Source organism: Notamacropus eugenii, chromosome 7, assembly GCF_028372415.1.
Source record: "Notamacropus eugenii isolate mMacEug1 chromosome 7, mMacEug1.pri_v2, whole genome shotgun sequence".
NCBI lineage: Eukaryota > Metazoa > Chordata > Mammalia > Diprotodontia > Macropodidae > Notamacropus > Notamacropus eugenii.
Genome location: NC_092878.1, coordinates 150,873,404 through 150,894,819, shown reverse-complemented (window position 1 = coordinate 150,894,819; position 21,416 = coordinate 150,873,404). Strand labels below are relative to the sequence as shown.

Below are 21,416 nucleotides of genomic sequence, written 5' to 3'. Positions count from 1 at the left end.
GAGTTCCCAGGTCAAGGAGAAAATGTTGCAAGCAGCTAGAAAGAAACAATTCAAGTATTGTGGAAATACAATCAGGATAACACAAGATCTAGCAGCTTCTACATCAAGGGATAGAAGGGCATGGAATAGGATATTCCAGAAGTCAAAGGAACTAGAACTAAAACCAAGAATCACCTACCCAGCAAAACTGAGTATAATACTTCAGGGGAAAAATTGGTTTTTCAATGAAATAGAGGACTTTCAAGCATTCTTGATGAAAAGACCAGAGCTGAAAAGAAAATTTGACTTTCAAACACAAGAATGAAGAGAAGCATAAAAAGGTGAACAGCAAAGAGAAGTCATAAGGGACTTACTAAAGTTGAACTGTTTACATTCCTACATGGAAAGACAATATTTGTAACTCTTGAAACTTTTCAGTATCTGGGTACTGGGTGGGATTACACACACACACATGCACACACACATGCACACACACATAGAGACAGAGTGCACAGAGTGAATTGAAGAGGATGGGATCATATCTTAAAAAAATGAAATCAAGCAGTGAGAGAAAAATATATTGGGAGGAGAAAGGGAGAAATGGAATGGGGCAAATTATCTCTCATAAAAGAGGCAAGCAAAAGACTTTTTAGTGGAGGGATAAAGAGGGGAGGTGAGAGAAAAACATGAAGTTTACTCTCATCACATTCCACTAAAGGAAGGAATAAAATGCACACTCATTTTGGTATGAAAACCTATCTTACAAAACAGGAAAGTGGGAGATAAGGGGATAAGCAGGGTAGGGGGGTATGATGGAAAGGAGGGCATGGGGAGGAGGGAGCAATTTGAGGTCGACACTTATGGGGAGGGACAGGATCAAAAGAGAGAATAGAAGTAATGGGGGACAGGATAGGATGGAGGGAAATATAGTTAGTCTTATACAATACGACTATTATGGAAGTCATTTGCAAAACTACACAGATTTGGCCTATATTGAACTGCTTGCCTTCCAAAGGGAAGGAGTGGGGAGGGAGGGAGGTAAAGAAGTTGGAACTCAAAGTTTTAGGAACAACTGTCGAATATTGTTCTTGCCACTAGGAAATAAGAATTATAGGTAAAGGGGTATAAAAAGTTATCTGGCCCTACAGGACAAAAGAGAAGATGGAGACAAGGGCAGAGAGGGATGATAGAAGAGAGAGTAGATTGGTGATAAGGGCAATTAGAATGCTCGGTGTTTTGGGGTGGGGGGAGGGGACAAAAGGGGAGAAAATTTGGAACCCAAAATTTTGTTAAAATGAATGTTAAAAGTTAAATAAATAAAAAAGAAAAAAAACCAAACTGCAGAAAATCATACAAGCAAATTGCTTGTTAGTTCAAAAAACAGACAGAATCCACACATCACCAACAGAGAAAAGTTAAAACTCCAACGTTAAATGTAATTAAAGTTCAGAATTTTGATACCAAACAACAAAGTTTGCAAACAAGAAGGCAAATCAATTCTAATATTCTTCCACACCTATGAGAGAGCAAAGAAAAGACTGGGAAATGATACAGGAAAAAGATTGGAAAGGAATGCACCAAAAAATAACAGCCTGCAAAACTGAGCTTAACTGAAGAAAGATGGATTTTCAACAAGAGAACCATCTGAGATATTCCTCTGAAAGAAACCAGAGGTAAGCAAAACACTCAACTTGCAAACACTGAAAATGTGAGAAACACAAGAAAAGTTAGTAAAACATAATTATCAACAATAGTCTAAGCAATGTAATCAATTGCCTCATGTTTCTTAGGCAAGACAAATTTATCCATAAAAAAATTCTGATATTAAATATTTTTTTTGATCAAAGGTTTAAAAAACAAGAAAGATCGTCAAGGGACAAAAGAATCCAAGGTAGACCACGATGAGCCAGGACGAAGGAAGGAGGAAGGCTTCAGTTTAGATTCTGTAAACTGAAACTTACATTTCCCTGGAAGTAAATCAGCATTTGCTAGGGAGGAGGGGGAAAGGGTCACACACAGAATTTACTTGAATGAGGACACAGGAGAGAAGAGATAAAGATGCATTCCCACCTAGCCTGATGTGAACAGAAAAGGGGACAGTAACCTCTTTAGTCTCCAATAAGCATGAAAGCTTGCTGGAGAGGGGGATAAGTATAGGGGAGGAATGAAGGTGAGAGTTGTGGGGATTGAGTCTCATCCTAGAAGGAAAAAATTCTGGATTTTATTGAAGCACATTCCCAAGATTTGGCAGGAGGAAGATGAAAAGTCTCTTGTAACACATTTCATTTGAGGGATAAGCACCTTAAACGACCTTCTCCAATCAATGGTCATGCTTCCTATAACTGGATTCTGCTCCCAAGAAGAGGAAGTATATGGGAGCCCTAAGGGGTTCTCAAAATCCTGGGTGGAAGGGAGAATATAGATCCAGAAGTAGTATATACTGGCCTGTTGATGGTAAAGACTGGGGGAAGGACTGTGCCTCATGACTCAGGATACAGAGAGACTCCCACCACGCCACACTTTCTCCTTCATGAACTGGAGTTTCTAGGAGTACAACAGAAGGCCACACAAAAACAAGAAAACAAAGAAAAACAAGGGAAAAGGAGGATAAGGTTAATATCTATACATAACTAACTCGGGAATGCGATAGAACAAGGAGCTCAACTTTTGCCTTTCAGAAGCTCTACCTTTCATGAGGGGCAGAAAGAAGGAAGAAACATGTAAACATATAGCCCATGAGCAGGAAAATAGAATTCAGAATAGAAGAGATGGGAAAAGAAATAGAGGAGGGCAAAGCAAATAAATACTTATTGGGAAAGGGAATCACAAATGGCTATTCCTCAGGTTAGGAGGTTGGACAAGGGCATGAATTGGGATCAAGGACTCTTACTCACACTCTTATCTGGGTAGGGAGAAGGAAAGTCAAAGAGTCAAAGGAGGGAAAATGATGAGAAACTCTTCATCTATAAAGTGAGGAGGTAGACTCAATGGTCTCCCCTCCAGTTCTAAATCCATGACACTATGCTACCACTTAAATGTAAAGAACTTGGGAAATGGCAGGTAACCGAGAGGGGAAGATGCTATATAAAAAAACTACACTCAAATTAGTACAGACAAAATTACTGGAGGGATTCTGCGAGAGAAATGCATGGAGTGAAATGCAAACTAGCAACCCTAACCTTAACTACTGATGGAATTCAAATCTCAAACCCAAAGTAAGAAGTCAGCACTTTCTCATATAGTGGTAGTGAGGTAGTAATGGGGAAGACTAGATATTTTTCCCTTAACTTTGTAAAGTCCAGGTATATTTTTTAAAGTTTTCATCTCGCATTTCTTTCTTAGTCAACTTTCTATTATCTAAAGAGTTTTGCTCATTCAGAGCAATGATCATTAACTTCTTTGCAGCCTTAATTCCTTCACTGTCATTATGCCCATCCCAGTTTTCTCACTCTTCTTGCCTTCAGTTTAGAAGGAATTTGAAAGGACTCTTTAAGCCTCCCCTCTTCTCCCAGACATTCTCTTTGCGGTAGCTTTTCAGGACACTGCTCTCTTCCAGTTTGCCTCCTTACTATATGATTGCTCCTCAATCTTCCTTTGCTGAAGCTTCACCCATATCACACCCACAAACTGTGGGGGTCTCCTGGGGCTCTGTCCTGGGCCCTCTTCTCTTCTCCCTCTATATTCTCACTTGGGATCTCAGCAGCTCCCATGGATTCAATCATCTCTATGCTGAGGAATCTCAAATTCTCATTCTAAGCTCTCTGCTGATCTCCTGTATCGCATCTCCACCTGCCTTTTGGACAATTTGAACCAGATGTCCTATAGCTATCTTAAACTAAACCAGTCCAAAGATGAATTCATTCTCTTTCTCTCTGAACCTTCCCTCCTATTCCTACCTTCCCTCTTACTGTCAAGGGCACCACCATCCTCCCAAGGACCTCAGCTTGCAGCCTGTCATCCTCCCCTCCTCACTCTCTCCCAATGCCCAGTATCCAATCTGTGGCCAAGGCCTGTTGGGCCTGTTGGGTGTTTTGGAACACCTCTCCAATAAAATCCCTTCCTCTCCTGTGATACTGTCACCACCCTGATACAGGCTTGTAGTTTGTTTATTGTCTCTCCCTTCAGACTATGAGCTCCTCAAGGGCAAGGGCTGTGTTTTTTTCCTTTCCTTTCCTTAAAATTCCAGTGCTTAGAACAGTACCTGACATGTAGCAGGCACTTAATAAAAACATAAAAGATAAAGGAAACAATTTAAAACTCCACAAAGGATGAGAAAAATTAAGAACTGTTATGGGGTTTGAAATATAAATGTCATCTTGTTCTTTAGAAAACAGAATCATGATTAGACAAAATGGTCAGCACATATGGCTATAGATTAGCCCAGTAATACAACTAAGCTATTTAACTTAAACTGCAATTGGGTTTTGGTTCTTGCATTATTTTGAATATTGTTTTTCAAAGTAAAAGGTCACTTACTTCCACACAATCTGATGCTGCTCAATGAGGCATCCTCCTGATTTGCTTCATGCCCTTTAGCTTCCATGCTGATAGCTCTTCCTGGAGTTGGAGTACCTTTCGAGTTTGCCTTATTAGCTCTAAACTAGGAAAACCAAGGGAATGGGCCTTTGTTCAGATTTTAAATTATTTCATTGTGACCAATTCAATCATACATACATACATATTTTATCTTTATGCTATTTTTACTTAGTATTAAGACAATAAAATTCTTTGTTCAGGATGAACATTTTTAGCAGCCCTAATAATGATGGATTTTACCCAATGGCTTTCCCAAAGCATCAGTGCTCTGTGCTTTTTGACTACTTACAACTAGCAACAACTGACTGGCTTCAACTCCTGTTCTGAGCAATACCTTCTCCTTCTCTTTCCTATTATAAGGTTATATTTTCAAACAATGAAAAGAAAAACTACTTAAAAAGTCAAGATCAGCAAAACAGGAATCAATAAAATAACTAAAATTTTATTTAAATTAATCTAATACTCTTAAAATAACACAGGCCCAGGGGCCTACGGAACAGATATGCCAGGATCAACATTCAGGATTTTAACAACAAGTAAATGATTTTGGCCTACTCTTAATTGGCAAAAGGAAGTGCTCTTGAAATTACAGGATTAATTTAAGCAAAGAAAAAATACACAGACAAAAAAATTCTGCTTTGCCTAAAATACCCCCTAACTCAATAATTAGGCCTGATCAGAAATTTGGCTATTCATGCTTAACCAATCACATGGTATAAACAATTTAAAGCTTTGCTTATTGAAGAAAAACTGATATATTTTTGCAAAAGTCAGATAATTTAGGGACATAGGTCAGACAAGCTTTGGGCTCTGACATAATAAGGACATGGCAAAATTATTCCTTCCAAATAATTTAACCTTAGGGAGCTTATCTTAAACACCCAGTAGCGATCTACAGCCAGTCATCAAATTTTCAGTCACAGGCTAGCTGAGAATTCAGACACTCAAGATGTGTTACATAGGATCTGAGATTAAATTAAAAAATCAAGTTAATTGTTATTAGGGTCTCAAATCTTAAAATATTAAAAGAACATGATTTAACTAGCCAACCTATCAGCTATAAATATTGCTACTGAGAAAAATTTGCCTTTATTTCACTCACCACTTTTCACTTTTGTCCACTGAAGTGTAGTCTGTCAAAACTTAAATTCAACAAGCTTTAGCTTAACGTGTTTAGAGTTATCATTTTGGGAAACAAACAGCAGGCAGGGAGACTCCATTAAGAACTCTAAGCGGTATGTTTGCCAACATTGCTAGGCAACTTCAGGGTTCTAATGGAAGAGACTGCCGTGAAAAAGATTTCAATTAAACAGAGGAAGATACTGTCTCACAGCGTACACAGTTGGCTCAAATATTTCATTAGATTAGGTGCTTTGAGATTCGTATGGTATAAAGGAAAAGGCAGTGGATTTGCAGTCAAATCCCAGATCTGCACCTTACTACCTGTGTGATCTTCATCAAGTTATCCAGCCTTTCTAGGCCTCATTATCTTATCTGTAATGTGAGGGAGTTGAACCTCTGATAAGGTCCTCCCAGCTCTAAATCAACATGCAGATGTATGATCTTCAGGTTCCAAGGCACTAAATAAGTCTAAGAATTATTGTCGTACTATGTACCACCCTAACCAACAGGATTTGGCTCAGTGAAGAATGAATAAGATAGTTTGTCAAAAACTGGCAACCTCCAACAAAAAAGGTACTGGCCCACCTAGGCTTCTTTCTTTTAAATTAGCTACTAAGGTAAGGGAGTTAACTAAAACAGAAGCTGGCAGCAATCTAAACAGAGGTGGAATCGAGTCTGAAAGAGGGAAGGAAGAATGGGGAAGGCTCACAGTCAGAGAAGGACAACTTCAGCCCAAGGCAAATTTGCTTTGCTATGAAACTAAGAATTCTGCAAAAATGTATTCATTCAATCTCACTGAATGGAAATTGGCAGCATCGGTTCATATTTATATAGACATTATCACAACCATCATAAGAGGTAATTTATGATAACTTTGTAATCTAGAAACTCAAGTTCAGAGGCAAAGTCACTAGCACAATGTCAGGTTGGGACCTGACTAGGGCTCAGGATAGGGGACTCCAAGTCTAGTATGGCCCTGCTGCCTCTCCATTATAGAACAAGGTAGGATGAAGAGGCAATAATTTGGAAAGAAGGTGATTACCTAAAGAAGAGGGCAGCAACGTATTCAATGAAGCATTTTAGAAAGTGTCACGTATATGCCAACAGCTAAGAGTGTGCCTCAAATTTACAAGATGTTTTTTTAACTGCTATTCTAGCCACACCATCTGAGTAAATGCCTTTGCTAATGCTGCCTATTGAACGATTGTTAATGGAAAGCACACCAGTGGGTGCCCACATGCGGTTTTAGAAAGGTGGCGCCACAAGGCACAGCCTAGAAACCTGACAACAATTGTGCCTCTGGGTGTGAGGGAAGTTACATGTGAGCCCAAAAAGGATGTTACATGTAGATAATGACTTCAGCTCAATTCTAATCCCCTTAATAAAAAAATTTGTTCTGTAAAACTTGGACTCAGTCAAAAGGCCACATCCAAGGACCTAGAAGGCCACATGTAGCCTTGAGGCCACAGGTTCCCCATCCCTGGTATAGGCTTTGGCAGGTATGATCAAACTAATATTGTCAATAGACTATCTGTTCTCTGTAGATCAGACTAGCAAAGTACGAACAGGCTCTTCATCACTGGCCAGTGGGTAATGAATTCTTCATCACTAGTCCAGTAGATAATGAATTATTTGATCATGGCAACCCCTTAAATACAAATATAAAATCCAAGGGTCCAATACTGCAGTAGCAGAATGGCAAAGAGAATGGAGGGAGTGGGAGAAAGGATGCTAAGAATCATACAGTTTTTAGGCTACCTATAAATATTAAATTGTTGGCACTCTTAAATGTGAGGTTCTTGTCCAATGATCAATACTACTAGAGAATGTACTATTAGAGGAACTGAATCATATCAATATTGACATTCTTGTTATGAAAATCCAAAGACAAGAATCGCAGCCAAGGTTCTCCTTAGAGTTCTTTAAGGTTCTCCTTAGAGGGGGCAAATAACAGAGCTAGTGAAATTGGTCCAAAGGTAACAAGAAACTTCATTTCATGGGATACCTAATCATCTTGTACTACACAACTCATGAAAAGCATTTTTTAAATGAGTAACGTGAAGATACATTGTAACTTATGTTTCAACATCAGTGACACAAGATAAGGAGTTCAAGAATGTCACAAAAGACAGAGTATGACTACAAATGAAGTCAATGTCCATGTCCTCCATACCTGAAATGGTCTCCCATCTAAACTTTACTTCTTGGAAGCCCTTTATCTACGTGTGTGTGTGTGTGTGTGTGTGTGTGTGTGTGTGTGTGTGTGTGCATGAGAGAGAGAGAGAGAGGGAAAGAGAGAGAGAGAGGGAGAGAGAGAGAGAGAGAGAGAATGAATATGCAGTATTTTGGTATAAAGTGTAGGTCTCCCCTTTCCCAGAAGAATACAAGTTCCTTAAGAATAGCAGCTCTTTTGTATTTGCACTCCAAGTACATAAACAGGAAATGCTTAACAATTTTCACTTACTTAAAACTATTAAAGGTCTCTTAACTGCCACATCTAATGGCCTTTTCTCAGAGCTCATCCTTCTTAACCTCTTGGCAGTCTGGCACTGCCAGTTACCCCCTTTTCTCCTTACTATTTCCTCTTCCCATAGGTTTCTATGACATTACTCTGTCCTCTCTCCTCCTCCCACTCTGAGCACTTCCAAGTCTCCTGTATTGGCTCTTCATTTATGACACACCCACTAATGGGGGGGTCCCACAGGGCTCTCTCCTGGCTCCTCTTCTCCTTCTGCATCATTTCACTCGGTGACTTCATCAGCTCAATTTTCATTCCTATGCTGGTGGTTATCAAATCTATCGCTGCAGCCCTCAACTCTCTAATAATGTTCAGTCTTCTATCTCCTACTACTCGTCAGACATCTTGAGCCGGATGTCCTCAGTAAGTCCAAAACTGAACTTATTATCTTTACCCACCCCGCCCCAATCCTTCCTCCTTCCACACTTCTGTATTGCTGCTTAGGACTATGCTATCTCCCTTCCCTCCCTCCCCCCCCTCCCCCCAGTCTTTGCCTTCTCCTCCTTTCTCACTCTCCATGTCCAATCTGTCACCAAGCCCTGAGTGGCATCTCTCATATGTGCCCCCTTCTTTCTTTGCCACAGCTGTCACCCTGCCCTCATCTCCTCATGCCTAGACTATTGCGTAAGTGCCTGCTGCTTGGTCTCCCTGCCTCAAGCTTTTCCCACTATGAGCCCTCCTCCATTCAGCCTGTTCCTAAAGTGCAGGCTCACAACTGATTAACAGATGCAGAGAATACCACATCCCTCTGTGCTTATTATTTAATAACTATTTTAAAATAACTTGATAATCTTAATTTACAACTTGATAAACAAAATATTACCTTAATGGATCTCCTGTAAGGTGTATGTCAAAATCGTGTATCTTGAGAGAACAGACATAACTTTGTTTAATGACACTAATTAAAACAAGGATGCACACACACACACACACACACACGCACACACACACACACACCCATGTTTGTGGTTGCTATGGAGAAGTTCCAGAGCAAAGCCCAAATCCAAAGGAGATTCCCAGAGATAGTTCATCCAAATATTTCTGTTTATAGACAACACTGTGTTAATTGCATCAAGCCCTGGATGCTAAAGGACTCTGCAAATGATGAACTAAATCTAGAAATGAATGGGAGAAAAGCAAGTTGGACTACCTCTGGGAAAATGTCCAGTGTTAGCCCAAAACAAGCATACCTCTAAAACAAAATACTTTTTAATACCGTGTTCTTCCATAGACTGTCTATGGTGGAATCTGGCTTTCTCCAGAGAATTGATATTGAGGAATACCCAAAAGGCAATGTTATGTTGAGCATAAGCAAGCTGCCACATGTTACAAATGAGGAATTACATAGAAGTAATTGAAAAGATGTCAGTATGGAAATGTGTAGCTGGAATATAAGATGGGCTGGTCATGTGATCAGAATTCAGGCCCCTTACCACTTCTCACCTGATCTAATCAGCATGCGGGCCTCAGGACTACCCCCATGTTAATGCATACTCCACAGTTGCCAAAAAGCATCAATCTGTGATTCTTTTGCTCAAAACATCCCATGGGCTCCCTCCAGGATCCAGTGGCTCTCTGATAGGATCAAACATTCCTATTTTGCATCTAAAGCCTTTTACTATCTGCTTCCAAATGACCTTGTCATGCATTCCTCCCCTTCACATTCTCTTTGCGCCAAACTGGCCTTCTTGTTCTTCTTTATATATGACATCCTTGCTGCAGAGCTGTCCCTCTTCTCCCTTGCCTCTTAAAAACCCTAGTTTCCTTCAGAATTAACTCAAATACAATTTCCCATTTAAAACCTCACCAATCCCCCAGGTGGAAGCATCTTCTCCAAAACTGCCTTATATTCACTCATATATACTCCTACGAGTACATACTGTCTCCTCCACAGAATGTAAGCTCTCCTTTATAACTCCAGCATCTCCCATGGTGCTTGGCAAAAAGAAGTACTTCAGAAGGTTTTACTGATGGACAATAGCAGGCCTTCTGTGGTCAATTTTCAGGAGGCTCTGGATGAGCTTCACATAGGATGGGGTGTGATCTAGGTCATTCAACTGAGTACCCAAACTGATGAAATCCCAGACTTCTCAACAGGAGAGCCAAGTAGAACTGTAGCTGGAAGATTTGTTATGGCAAGCAAAGTGGGATCTTTTGTTGTTTTTGTTTTAGCATGATCAAGTGCCTGGGATTAATCTTGCCTTTATCAACCAAGAGGAGTAAAGTATAGAAACAAGAGTTTATCCAGCAACAGTATATGTATTTGTATTATTAATTATCTTAATATGATAAAGAAGATCTTCCCCACCCATTAATGGGCCTGGGAAGATTTGTAGGAAGGCCGATACCTTTTGTTAATGAGGCACTTGTTCTCAAGGGTTGGGATGCTCTCCAGCTCTAAAAAGGGTATAGACACTATGACGTGAGGTTTTACTTTGGGGTTTACTGACTGGAAGTGTTTGATCAGCTGAGACTCTGGGAAGCCACTAAGGAACTTCCTGGCTTTGAAAATCCAGATGTTGGTGCTTCCCTCTCTGGTAACTATGGTCAGACAGTTGGATCTGTCTGTTGATCTGTGATGCATGTATTACTTATGTCAGACATTTGGAAGCATGTCTGTTGATTTTGATTTCTCTGAAGTTCAGGGTGCAGGCTTTTTCCCCTGAACTAAATGAATGATACATGTGCTTAATTAAAGTGATTGTTGACCCCTCAGAAGTTGCCTTTCCTTTTAGAAATGCAGATCTAAGAACCTGTAATAGCAGGCCCCCCTGTGTATGTTGCAGTACTTGTTGCAACATTTCAGAAGCAGATGATACTAGAAAATATAAAATACTTTATCCTTAAAATGACAAATTCTACGAAAAGACTTTGCATTTGGTAAAAATAATTCTTATAATCATATAGCTTCAAAATTCAATAAGACAAGTATATTTGAAGTGAGAATACCTTAATTCTTGGAGATTATTTTCACTTATTCTAGTAACACCTGTGAAAATAAAACAAATCTTTTAGACATTTTTATCAACATTTTTCATTCTGTCATAAGTATTACTCTGGAAATGGGTCCAATCAATATTGAAAAGACTTTATTCTAATAATGACAAAAATTTCTTAAGATTTTCAAAGAAGTTTTTAAAATATATTTATTTTCTCATTACAATTCCACAACAACCCTGGCAAAGTGTTATCATTACCATGCCACAGATAAAGCAAGAGAAGCCACTGAATGTTTAAGGGACTTACTCAAGCTCAACAGTGACCAAAAATTAAATGTAGGCCATTGTCCTTACCATGGTTCTTAAGATATCTTTATGTTACTGTGTTATAACTTTATTATCTGCTATTTCCACTGGTATTTAAGTTAGGCAAAGTAGTGACTTGTATTCCAGATCTCCTCATTTGCATCAATGAACCAAGGAATTCCTGTTTGTTAGATTTATCTTAGTTTGTCTACTACGTGTGTGTGACTTACATTTTCTTGTTTTCTCTGCTTAAGAGAAGGATTTTTGAGGTGGAAAGGACAGAAAAAATGGTCAATAGGGAACTGAAACCTAACATAAGTATAATGGTTAGTCATCAGACTGAGACAAACTACATCCCAGAGTAGAGAAGGAAGTGACAGGTATGATTATTAAGTCATTATCAGTGATTAGGAAAAGATATTGGAAAATAGAAGAGGTGCCATATAATTAAAGGTCAAATAGCACCTCAATTACTAAAAAAGAGAAAAGAACAGAGTCTGCAAATTATTGGCCAGTGAGATTCTAGGGATGGTTGGTAAATTAGTATCTTTAAAAAAGAGAAGTGATCACATATCCAACTAACTTACTGTCTATGTTTGACAAGGTTAGTTGACTATGAAATCAGGCAAATACTGTAGATTTAGTTTACCTAGATTTTAAGTCTCATGCCATTCCAGTGGAAAAGATGGACAAATATGAGCCAGACCCTGCGGTCTCCAAAGTGTATGCAAAAGGATATATTAGGGTACAAAAGGAAAACATTAGAACCTTCATATTTTCTAAAAGAATTTTGAAAATAAAGCTTTACTGATATTTGATGTATCTATATTTCAGACAGGTGTGTGTCACATATGCTATCCAAGATACACTGAGAAAAGAGCTGGAATTCCACACTGAGGAGGGACCTCACTTACTTTAAGTGTGTTATGATATATTGCTCTTTATGTACACCCAATTAATTAGATTTACAGATACTATCTACTTGTAACTAAACTAACCTTACCAAAATGGACAAATAACTTTAAACAACCCCTGCAAAAAAAAAGTCTTGAATTAAAGATATTAATAATGTTAGCACAAGTAAACAACAAAAAGGACAAAGCCAACAATTCTACTCCTAACATGACATCAGTCAAATTACAAAGTAAAAACAATGAGAAGCTATCAGATCTGAGTTAATCAAAAAATTTCGAAATGAACAAAGAAACCTTTAAATATGAATATATAGTCATTATCATTATCAATAAACTTCACTCAAGCATGTGTTGTGTCTTACGAGATTAGCTGGGTACAAAAAAGCCATCATGATAAGATATTTAAAAACTAGGTTTTTCTTGTTTCCAAGAATGTGTGCTCCTAAAAAAAAATTCATTATACTTATGAATTAAAACTATTTATTAAGCACTTTTTAAGTATCATGCACTGTGCTAATCAAAAAAGCGAGGCTCCTCAAGAAGCCTACATTTTAATGGGGGAATGACAAAAGTTGTCAGAAATGCCACAGAGATGGTGACATAAAGTAAACGACTGACATGCTCTCCAAGAATGGCAGTGTGATCCATCCCAAAAGTCCAGGAGAAGAGGAAGAGAGAGGGGGCTGGAGGCCCTCATGGATGGTTAAGGATGAAGCACAGTCCAGAGAACAGCAGCAGTGTGAGGAATCTGGTTTTGGCTAGCTGTGATGAATGATCACTGATCAGGAGCTGGAGGGCTTGGCTGGAAGTGGATGAAGTAAGACATTAGCACGAGGATGGCCAGCGTGGTAGGTTGGGGAGGGATTAGTTGGGATTGATGATCTTGTTGTAGTTGTGTCCACCAGTTGAGCCCCACTGTTCGTGACCCCATTTGGGGTTCTCTTGGCTAAGATATTGGAGTGGTTTGTCATTTCCTTCTCTAGATCATTTTCCAGATGAGGAAACTGAGGCAAACAGGGTGAAGTGACTCACCAGGGTCACACCACTAGTAAAAGTCTGAGGCCACATTTGAACTCAGGTTCTCCTAACTCCAGGCCCCAGTGTGCCCTTTAGTTATGATGACTGATCACCAATCAGAAGTTCAGGAGACCAGAGTAGGAACGGTAGCTGGAATTCAAGAGCATGACATGAAGTTGGCACAGGAGCAACTTGGAAACAGAATTTTCTATTTAAAAATCGCTCAAGTGAGCTTTGGGGGGTTAAGAATCCATGCGTTAAAAATATAAAAATGTAACACAGATGCTGAGTAACTTGCAAGAACAACCTGATGTACCAGAGAAGGTGAACATGCACTGGCCAGACTTGAAAACGTGAATGACTGAAAAACTGACGTCATGATCTAGGAAGTACCTTCAATGACACTTCTTCCAATGAGAGCTACATCTCAAATGTTCATTTTCTGCTATGAGGGTCATTCAAATTAAGAATTGAAATAAATGAAACTTTGAACTAGACATCTGAATTGATAGCTCATAAAGTGGTAAACAAAGACTTTCAAAAGTAATTAAGCATATTCAGTTACATTGCTCTGACTTAAAACAAGTAGTATTTGTTTCAGTGAGAATAACAAGGGGTTTTATATCTTTCATAAGCAAAATAAAAATTATTTTTAAAATATTTATTTCATCTTTCTCATATCTTTTGAAACTCTTTTTATGTATATTCTATAATGTTATCTCTTAAGACAGCTGTATAACTTGTGAATAAATAAATATACCTATAATAAGGGCTATTGCTCAAAATTTTCACAGTGACAGGGGTACATGCTCAAAAATGTTTCACGGCCACTGGGTTAGCTGATAACCTAGTAAGGCACATACAGAACAGCTTAATGGCCAGATGCGAAGGGTAGATGCAAAGGGTATGACAGTTCAGTGGCAAAGTAAAAGGTCACCAGGGGAATGCAGCAGGAATTTGGACTTGGACCCAGGCTAGTAAACATTGCTAACACTGTTGCTGTCCTTCAGAACTGTCCAACTTTTCCTGATCCCATGGACTATATTGTCCACAAAGTTTTCTCAGCAATGAGCTAAGAAGATGGAGCGCAGAGCTCCAAGATAGGAAGATTAGATTTTAATCTCATCTCAGACACCAGCTATGTGACCCTGGGCAAGCAAGGTGCTAAGTCCCTCACATCCTGTTTCTTCATCTGTAAAATGGGGATAGAATGACCATAGCTTGTACTTTATGGAGTCATTGTGAGGATCAAATTAGATAACATATGTAAAGCACTTGGTAATCCTTTGGTTTGGTTGTCCTTCGTTCTCAAAAAGGACCAAAATGACATCACTGTACTAGAGTCAAGTTTCCATGTGTCCATCTGCGGCTAATCAGACCAATATGAGCTCAGAATGCTCTACCATTGGTCAGGTACAAATAGTCAGTGTGAACATTTGGGGTGGATACTTTAAATTTGCGCATCCTATGTTTACTTTGTGCTATCTCAATTCTGCTTTGCTCATAGAGCACAGCACCTTCTCTGATGTGGGCACGCCATGCTGAGCAGTCCTATGCCAGTGTCTCCCATGTCACACAATCAATTCCAAAGTTCTTAAGAGATACCTTGAGAGTGTCCTTGTATCCCTTCTTCTGATCACCATGTGAATGTTTGCCCCATGTGAGTTCTCCATAAAAAGTCTTTTTGGCAAGCTTACTTTTTGCATTCAAACAACATGGCAGCCCATCCGAGTTGTATTCCCTGAAGCAGAGTTTGAATGCCTGGTAGTTTAGTTGGAGTTAGGACCTCAGTGTCTGATACCTTATCCTGCCAGGTGATCTTCAGAATCTTCCTAAGACAATTCAAATGGAAGTGATTCCGTTTCTTAGAATGGCGATGGTATAGTTTCCAGGTTTCATGGGCATACAACAATGAGGTCAGCACAGTGACTCTGTTGACCTTCAGTTTGGTAGTCAGTCCAACACCTCTTGTCTCCCATGCTTTTCTTTGAAGCCTCCCAAACACTCTGCTAGCTCTGGCAATGCATGTGTCAACCTCATCAATATGTACATCCCTGGAAAGTACACTACCAAAGTAAGTGAACTTATCCACAGCATTCAAAACTTCTCCATTTCTGTAATCCATTGGTTATATATTATTCCACATATGGATGGTATGATGATGAGCACCTGTCTTTTCTTGGTGTTAATTGTTAAGCCCAAATGAGCACAAGCAGCAGAGAACTGATCTACATCTTGTTGCATCTCAGCTTCAGAGGCTGCATTGAGTGCCCAATCATCCACAACCAGAAAATCATACAAGAACCTTTTCAAGTTGAAGAATTTACCATCAGTGTGGTAGTTGACCCTGATGCTGTGTTCATCCTCACTGAAAGCATTTGACAACATGGCTGAAAACATCAGCATGCTAAAAAGCATAGGAGCAAGCGCACAGCTAATTTCACCCCATTGGTGACTGGAAAAGCACTAGAGCATTGTCCATTATTTAGAACCTGGGCAAGCATGCTGTCATGAAATTGTCATACAAGGCTGATGAACTTCTTAAGGCAACCAAATTTTGACATAATTTTCCAAAAGCCCTCATGACTAATAGTGCCAAAGGCCTTGGTCAGATCTACAAACGTTGTGTACAGACCTCTGTTCTGCTCCTGGCATTTCTCCTGGAGTTGTCAGGCAGCAAACACCATATCAACTGTTTGATAGTCTTTCTGAAGCCAAACTAGCTCTCAGGTAGATGACCTGAAGGTAACTGACCTTCAGGTAACATGACCTGATTAAAAGTAATCCTTTAAGCACTATTCAATTATCAATTATGATGATGATAATGGAGATAAATGTGTTCAAAAAAATTCAACTTTACAAGTACAAGGTCGGGAGGACTACAAATTTAATGAGTCAAATTTAATGTAATATGGCACCCAAAAAACAGATTCCACCTTAAACTGCATTAAGGCAGGCACCAAGTTCAGGATTGGAGGTGATCAAACACTTTGCTTTATCTATCCTGCCCTGGTCAAACTACCTCTAGAAAATTATGGTCAGAGCTGGGAATCTCCTAGATGCTGAGAACTTATAGAATGTCCAGAGGAAGGCAAGGACCCCAAGTGCATGCGAGAAGGTGAGAAGGTGAAGAAAAAAATGTTTAGCAATGAGAAACCCCAGGTGGGATACAGTTGTTGTCTTTAAATATTTCAATAACTAGCAGGTGGAAGAGGGAATTGATTTTTTTTCTGTCTGTACCCAGAGGGCAAAAGTAGGATTTGTGGGGAGAAGTTGCAAAGAGGCAGATTTTGTTTTGATGTCAGGAAACACTATCTAAAAGTGAAATGGGATGCCTCAGGAGTAGTGTCTTCTCTCACTAGAGGTCTTGGAAAAAGGTGGATCACCATTTACAAGAGAACTGTTGTTCATGCAAGAGTGAATGGTCCTTTCTATCTTGGGGATTGTGGCCTTTTCATATCTCTGGACCTGACCTCCAAAAGCCTAAAAATGTACAGATGTTAGCAAATAATACATTAATGGCTTTGTACAATGTGTACATGTTCCACAGTGAGTCACTGTGAGTCAGAAAGCCCAAAGCAGGATAAGCTTATTGACACTGGAGACAAGGCTGGCCAGGAGCACACCAGACAAAACTTTCCAGCACCCAGAGACTGGGGCAGGTAGAGGTCGTGAGAAGTCCCTGCACTAGTGCAGGATTCAGGAAAGGGCACCAACAGGCAGCTCTGCCACTCATGACCTAGTTTCTGGTCACAGATCCAAGGTAGAGTGAGGAGGGGACCTGTGACTTTATTGTTGCTCAGTCAAATCCAATTCTTCATGACCCCATAGGGATTTTCTTGACAAAGATACTGGAGAGGTTTGCTATCTCCTTCTCCAGGTCATTTTACAGATGGGGAAACTGGGGCAAAAAGGGTTAAATGACTTGCCCACGGTCACAGTTAGTAAGTGTCTGAGGCCAAATGACTGGCATTCTATCCACTGCACTGCCTAGCAGACCTTTGTAGGTATAAGGTATATGGGGTATTCAGGGAGGACTAGAACCTCTGGTGGGAGAGCTTGCTTGCCCTTTTCACAGCTGCTCATGCACTTTTGCTGTCCATCTGCCCCTCACCTAGCATCTGTGGTTCCAAGAAGCTGTAGCATGAGCAGCAATCACACTCTGGTATGGTAAAATCATCTTAGCAGATGGGCTAAACCAGGCTAAGAGTAACGGACAGGCCTCAAACCCATTGCTCAGTTAGGGGGATGTCTACCCCAAGCATGTGAAGACTTTGCTGTGTGGAATAATTTGTTAAGATGGCCGTAAAGGCAGCTAAAGGAGGCAGTGTGGAGGTCTTCATAGCTTGGTCAAACATTAAAAACACCAAGGTCATCCACCGTATCCCAAGGCATCACCAGTTGTCCTGTCTTTTGCCATGGACTTTGATGATTCTGTAAGAGTGAAGCTGACAACATTGTGCAACTCTCCCTCATTTAAATGCGATTCACTCATAAGTCAAGATAATCACCCAAATGACATTGATGTCCTCTTCAAAATGAAGGACGAAAACATGTTCAATAGGGCTGGGTCATTTTCTGCAGCACCTGTATATCAGATCTACTAAATATTTACAAAGGTCTGAGATGTCAATGTAAATACAGGGGATTTGGATGTGAAACAAAAAAGCCTTCATAGGCAAAATTAATTTCCTCCTAAGTAACTGATCTCCCTTCATTTACCAACTGGTCTGATCAAAAAATTCTGTGAGAACTTCCAATGCCCCTAGAACAAAGGCCATTTCAAAAAGAAAGTATACAGACAAACCAGTTCTTGGAAGGAATGGAATCCAGACTAACAATGTCTTAATCTGGGGTCATCAAACCTTGGCACAGATGGTTTAAAATGGGTCCTATCTAAAAAGTGACAGAGCTTTTAAATGGGCTTAAAAATTGTGATTTGAGAGGTCCATAACTGGAAAGGAAGGTGTCAGCCAGTCATGGCCATTCTACTTGCTCTTCCTAAGGCCCAAGTTAGACTTGTCCCCTCTGACTCTGGTCAAAAACTTTCTGAGCCTCCTCATTTCCTGTAAGAGACACACTCCTCAGCCTGTTAAGATTCTAAACAGCCTTCATCCTATCTATCTCCTTTCCATATTCAAAACAAACCATTTCTCAGTCAGGATCCTTTAAAGAAGCCAGCTCGCATACCTGGAATGTACACCCTCCTCACTACCATTTCTCAAAAACTATTTTTCTTTCAAGGTTAAGCTGGGGTGACATCTCCTCTGGGAAGTTTTCCCTGAACTTCTCCTTCTATTCTAAGTACCCTTTCTGTCCTCAATTTTCCTTGCATTACATTACACTTGTTAATTTCTTTCTGTTCTTTTGCATATAAATGACATGCAGGGTATCCCAAAAGACTACACAAAAAACCAGTATATTGTGTATTCTCCCTGTTGGGTATGTAAATTATTTTGAGGGCTTCTTTTTGTTTTCATAATTTTTAGCGTCATCCGGATTTCACCCAGCCAGTCTCTAACCTGAGAATGACAAAACAGCAGGCCAGAGTCAAAGCACCAGTAATCAGATAGCCATTTAATTCGTTTCATTAAGAGGAACAGATATGCGAATGGGGAATCCTCCAGATCAGAATTCCACCACGCTGAAATAAAGACATTATACACATAATCACAAGTGGAAAGGGAGTGGGGAAAGGTGGATCACCACGTTTCACTGTCCTCCAGCAGCTTCCCACAACAAACCCACGAATGGAAGACAGTACAATTCTGGAGTTCTGCGGGAGCTTTACTGATTGAGTCTGGCGGGGAGAGGGGTCTTTACTTGTTGGGTCACAGGATCAGTGTTCTGTGACCGGTTCGCTTCACTTCAGGTACGAAGGCAGTGATTGTGAGCTTTGTCAGTTTGATCAGTTCAAGCTGCATGGTGAGTCTGACTCACCAGAGGCAATTCTGAAAAATCTCATTTATTAGCACGCGCATTACACACATTATAAAAATCCTACTCCCCTTCAGCCTAGTCAAGGGTCCGGCCACTGGCCTCCGACAGCTCCGGGGGAGAGAAGGACCAGAGCCCTGCCGCACAGGACGAACGACGATCTCCTAGTACGGAGCCGTGCACGTAAAAGGGAGTCAGCAGATTCTTAATGCCGGGAAATCAAACATCACGCAGCCCCCAAGAAAGCTGGGAGGCTGGACGGGACGGTCCATCGGAAGCAGAACTCACTGTGAACGAGTCACCGCACCTTCCCCAGGGGAGGGGGCCGGCAGCGGACCGTCTGAGGCCCAGGCTGGAGGTGTGCGCCCCCCCAAACCCCGCTCCACCCCCTCAGTACCTCCGGACCACCCGGACCCGTCACGTGCCCCTCCCCAGCTCTTCCGCTTCCTAAGTGGGCAGTGGCGTCATCTCTGTCCGGCGGCTCAGGGTCCGAGGAAGCAGAGGGTCGGCCTGGGTGACCCCCGGGGCCCTTAGGTCTAAGGCCCCGGTGGATCTCGAGCCGCACAGGGGGAGCCTTCCATTACAGAAGTCATCCGTTTAAAGAGAAGGCCACGGGGGGGGGGCATTTATCTCGGGGTCCTCGCAAGTGAACAGGCCCCGCGAGCGTGGGGGAGGGGCGGCGCTTAGGGGCCCCCGTGGGGCCTCCGGGCCTCCTGGCCTCCAGACCCTCGAGTTTCCCCGCCCCCAGAAGCCCCTGACGGCGCTTCCGCCCCAAGGCAGGCCGGCGTGGCCAAGCCCGGGGTCCAGCCGTCTAGGCCCCCCGTTACGCATGCGCAATGGAGGCTGCGCATTCCACGAGGGGAGGGCCGCGCGGGAGCGCACACCTTCCCCCCCCGCCCTCCCCGTTTGCGCCGCACTGCGCAGAGCGCCCCCTGGCGTCTCGAAGTGGCGGAGCTGCTTCCCACAACCCTCCCTCCGGCCTGAGAGCCGACAGGGGGCGGGGCCCAGCCCCGCCCCAATGGCCGCCCTCCCACACACGTCACCACCACCGCCCCCTCCCCGAGCCTCCTCCGTTTTACCTGAAAAAATCCACCCCATCCCAGGAGACCTGCAGCATCACCGGGGGAACTCAGGAGGGCTTGGCGGCCGCACCTGGAGAGGTTGAGCGACGGGGGTGGGGGATGTTCCCCGTTCTCCTTCCCCCGACCCCGGCGATGGAGGCTCCTCGTTGGTAACGAGGACGGGTGGTGACGGCCTCCCCCCCTCCCTGTCCCTCCCACACCCCGACCCGCGTGCGCGCGTCCCTGCGCAAGACCCCGGACCCCTGTGCTCTCCTAAGTGACCGTTGGCAGGCGCGAGAAGGGGGCGGGGCGCCCAACCGCCCGCCCATCCTCCTCCTCTTGGCCCGCCTCCCGACGCCGCCGTAACCCGGAGCAACAGGGCCGGGCGAATAAGGCAACGCCAGGGGCGGGCTGGAGAGCAAGAGCCAATCAAAGGCGCAACTCTCTTCGAGGAGGCGGGGCTTTAGAGCGCCCCGCCCCTTGGAGCGCTGGGGCACGTGGCGCGCGAGCCTTCCCAGGCTTGGCTTGGATGCCCTACCCGAGAGCCTCCCATCCAACAGCCCTAGGCCCACGAGCTGCCCGAACTGGACGAGGCCGCTGGCACCAGGAGAGAGGACCTGGATTCGAATCCCGCTCTGTGCTCCCCATGTGTGTCCTCTCAGCGGAGCCCCTTACCCCGGCCTCAGTTTCCTCCTCTGTAAAATAAGGAGGCGGGAGTAGCAAGTTTTATTCTCACCTTTACGGTATGAAAAAATTGATTCTTCCCAAAAGAGGGTTTGTTTTAACATGAGTTGTATTCCTCTTCCCCATATTGGACAGCAACATGTCTTGGTGGTATAAAATAGTGGTGACCTCGTAGGCGTCTTTGGGGGTGTCCGAGGAACCCCCCCAGATCTCAGCTAGGACCCCATGACTGACCCCTTGAGGCAGGTGGGTTTGAGGCAGCAGATTCCAGCCTTGGCTCCTTAGTGTTCTGATGAAAAAGAATGGAAAGGAAGGAAAGGAAAAGAAAGAAGGAAGAAAACAACCTCTTGGAAAATCTCCTTTTAAGGGAGAGGACATCCTAAATAACCACAGACAGGCTCCC

At 42.2% G+C, this 21,416-nt stretch overlaps 1 protein-coding gene across 8 annotated transcripts in view; it reads right to left on the bottom strand.

Annotated features, from left to right (window-relative positions):
• Nucleotides 1-20,570, bottom strand: part of CCDC158 (coiled-coil domain containing 158) — a 108,630-nt gene extending 88,060 nt beyond the window's left edge. For 3 of the 8 annotated variants that reach the window (XR_011970434.1, XM_072624039.1, XM_072624045.1), the window contains exons 1-5: nucleotides 20,348-20,524; nucleotides 11,105-11,144; nucleotides 8,979-9,019; nucleotides 4,456-4,579; nucleotides 2,425-2,523 (exon numbers count right to left, since the gene is read on the bottom strand). Coding sequence is in view for 7 of the 8 variants with exons in the window: in XM_072624039.1 (XP_072480140.1) it covers nucleotides 2,425-2,523; nucleotides 4,456-4,522 (166 nt within the window). In the remaining variant the exon portion in view is untranslated. Of the gene's footprint in view, nucleotides 1-2,424; nucleotides 2,524-4,455; nucleotides 4,580-5,617; nucleotides 5,800-8,978; nucleotides 9,020-11,104; nucleotides 11,145-20,347 lie in introns of those variants that run through there. The other 5 variants (XM_072624040.1, XM_072624041.1, XM_072624044.1 and 2 more) reach the window with 5 other exon arrangements.
• Nucleotides 20,571-21,416: the final 846 nt, after the last annotated feature.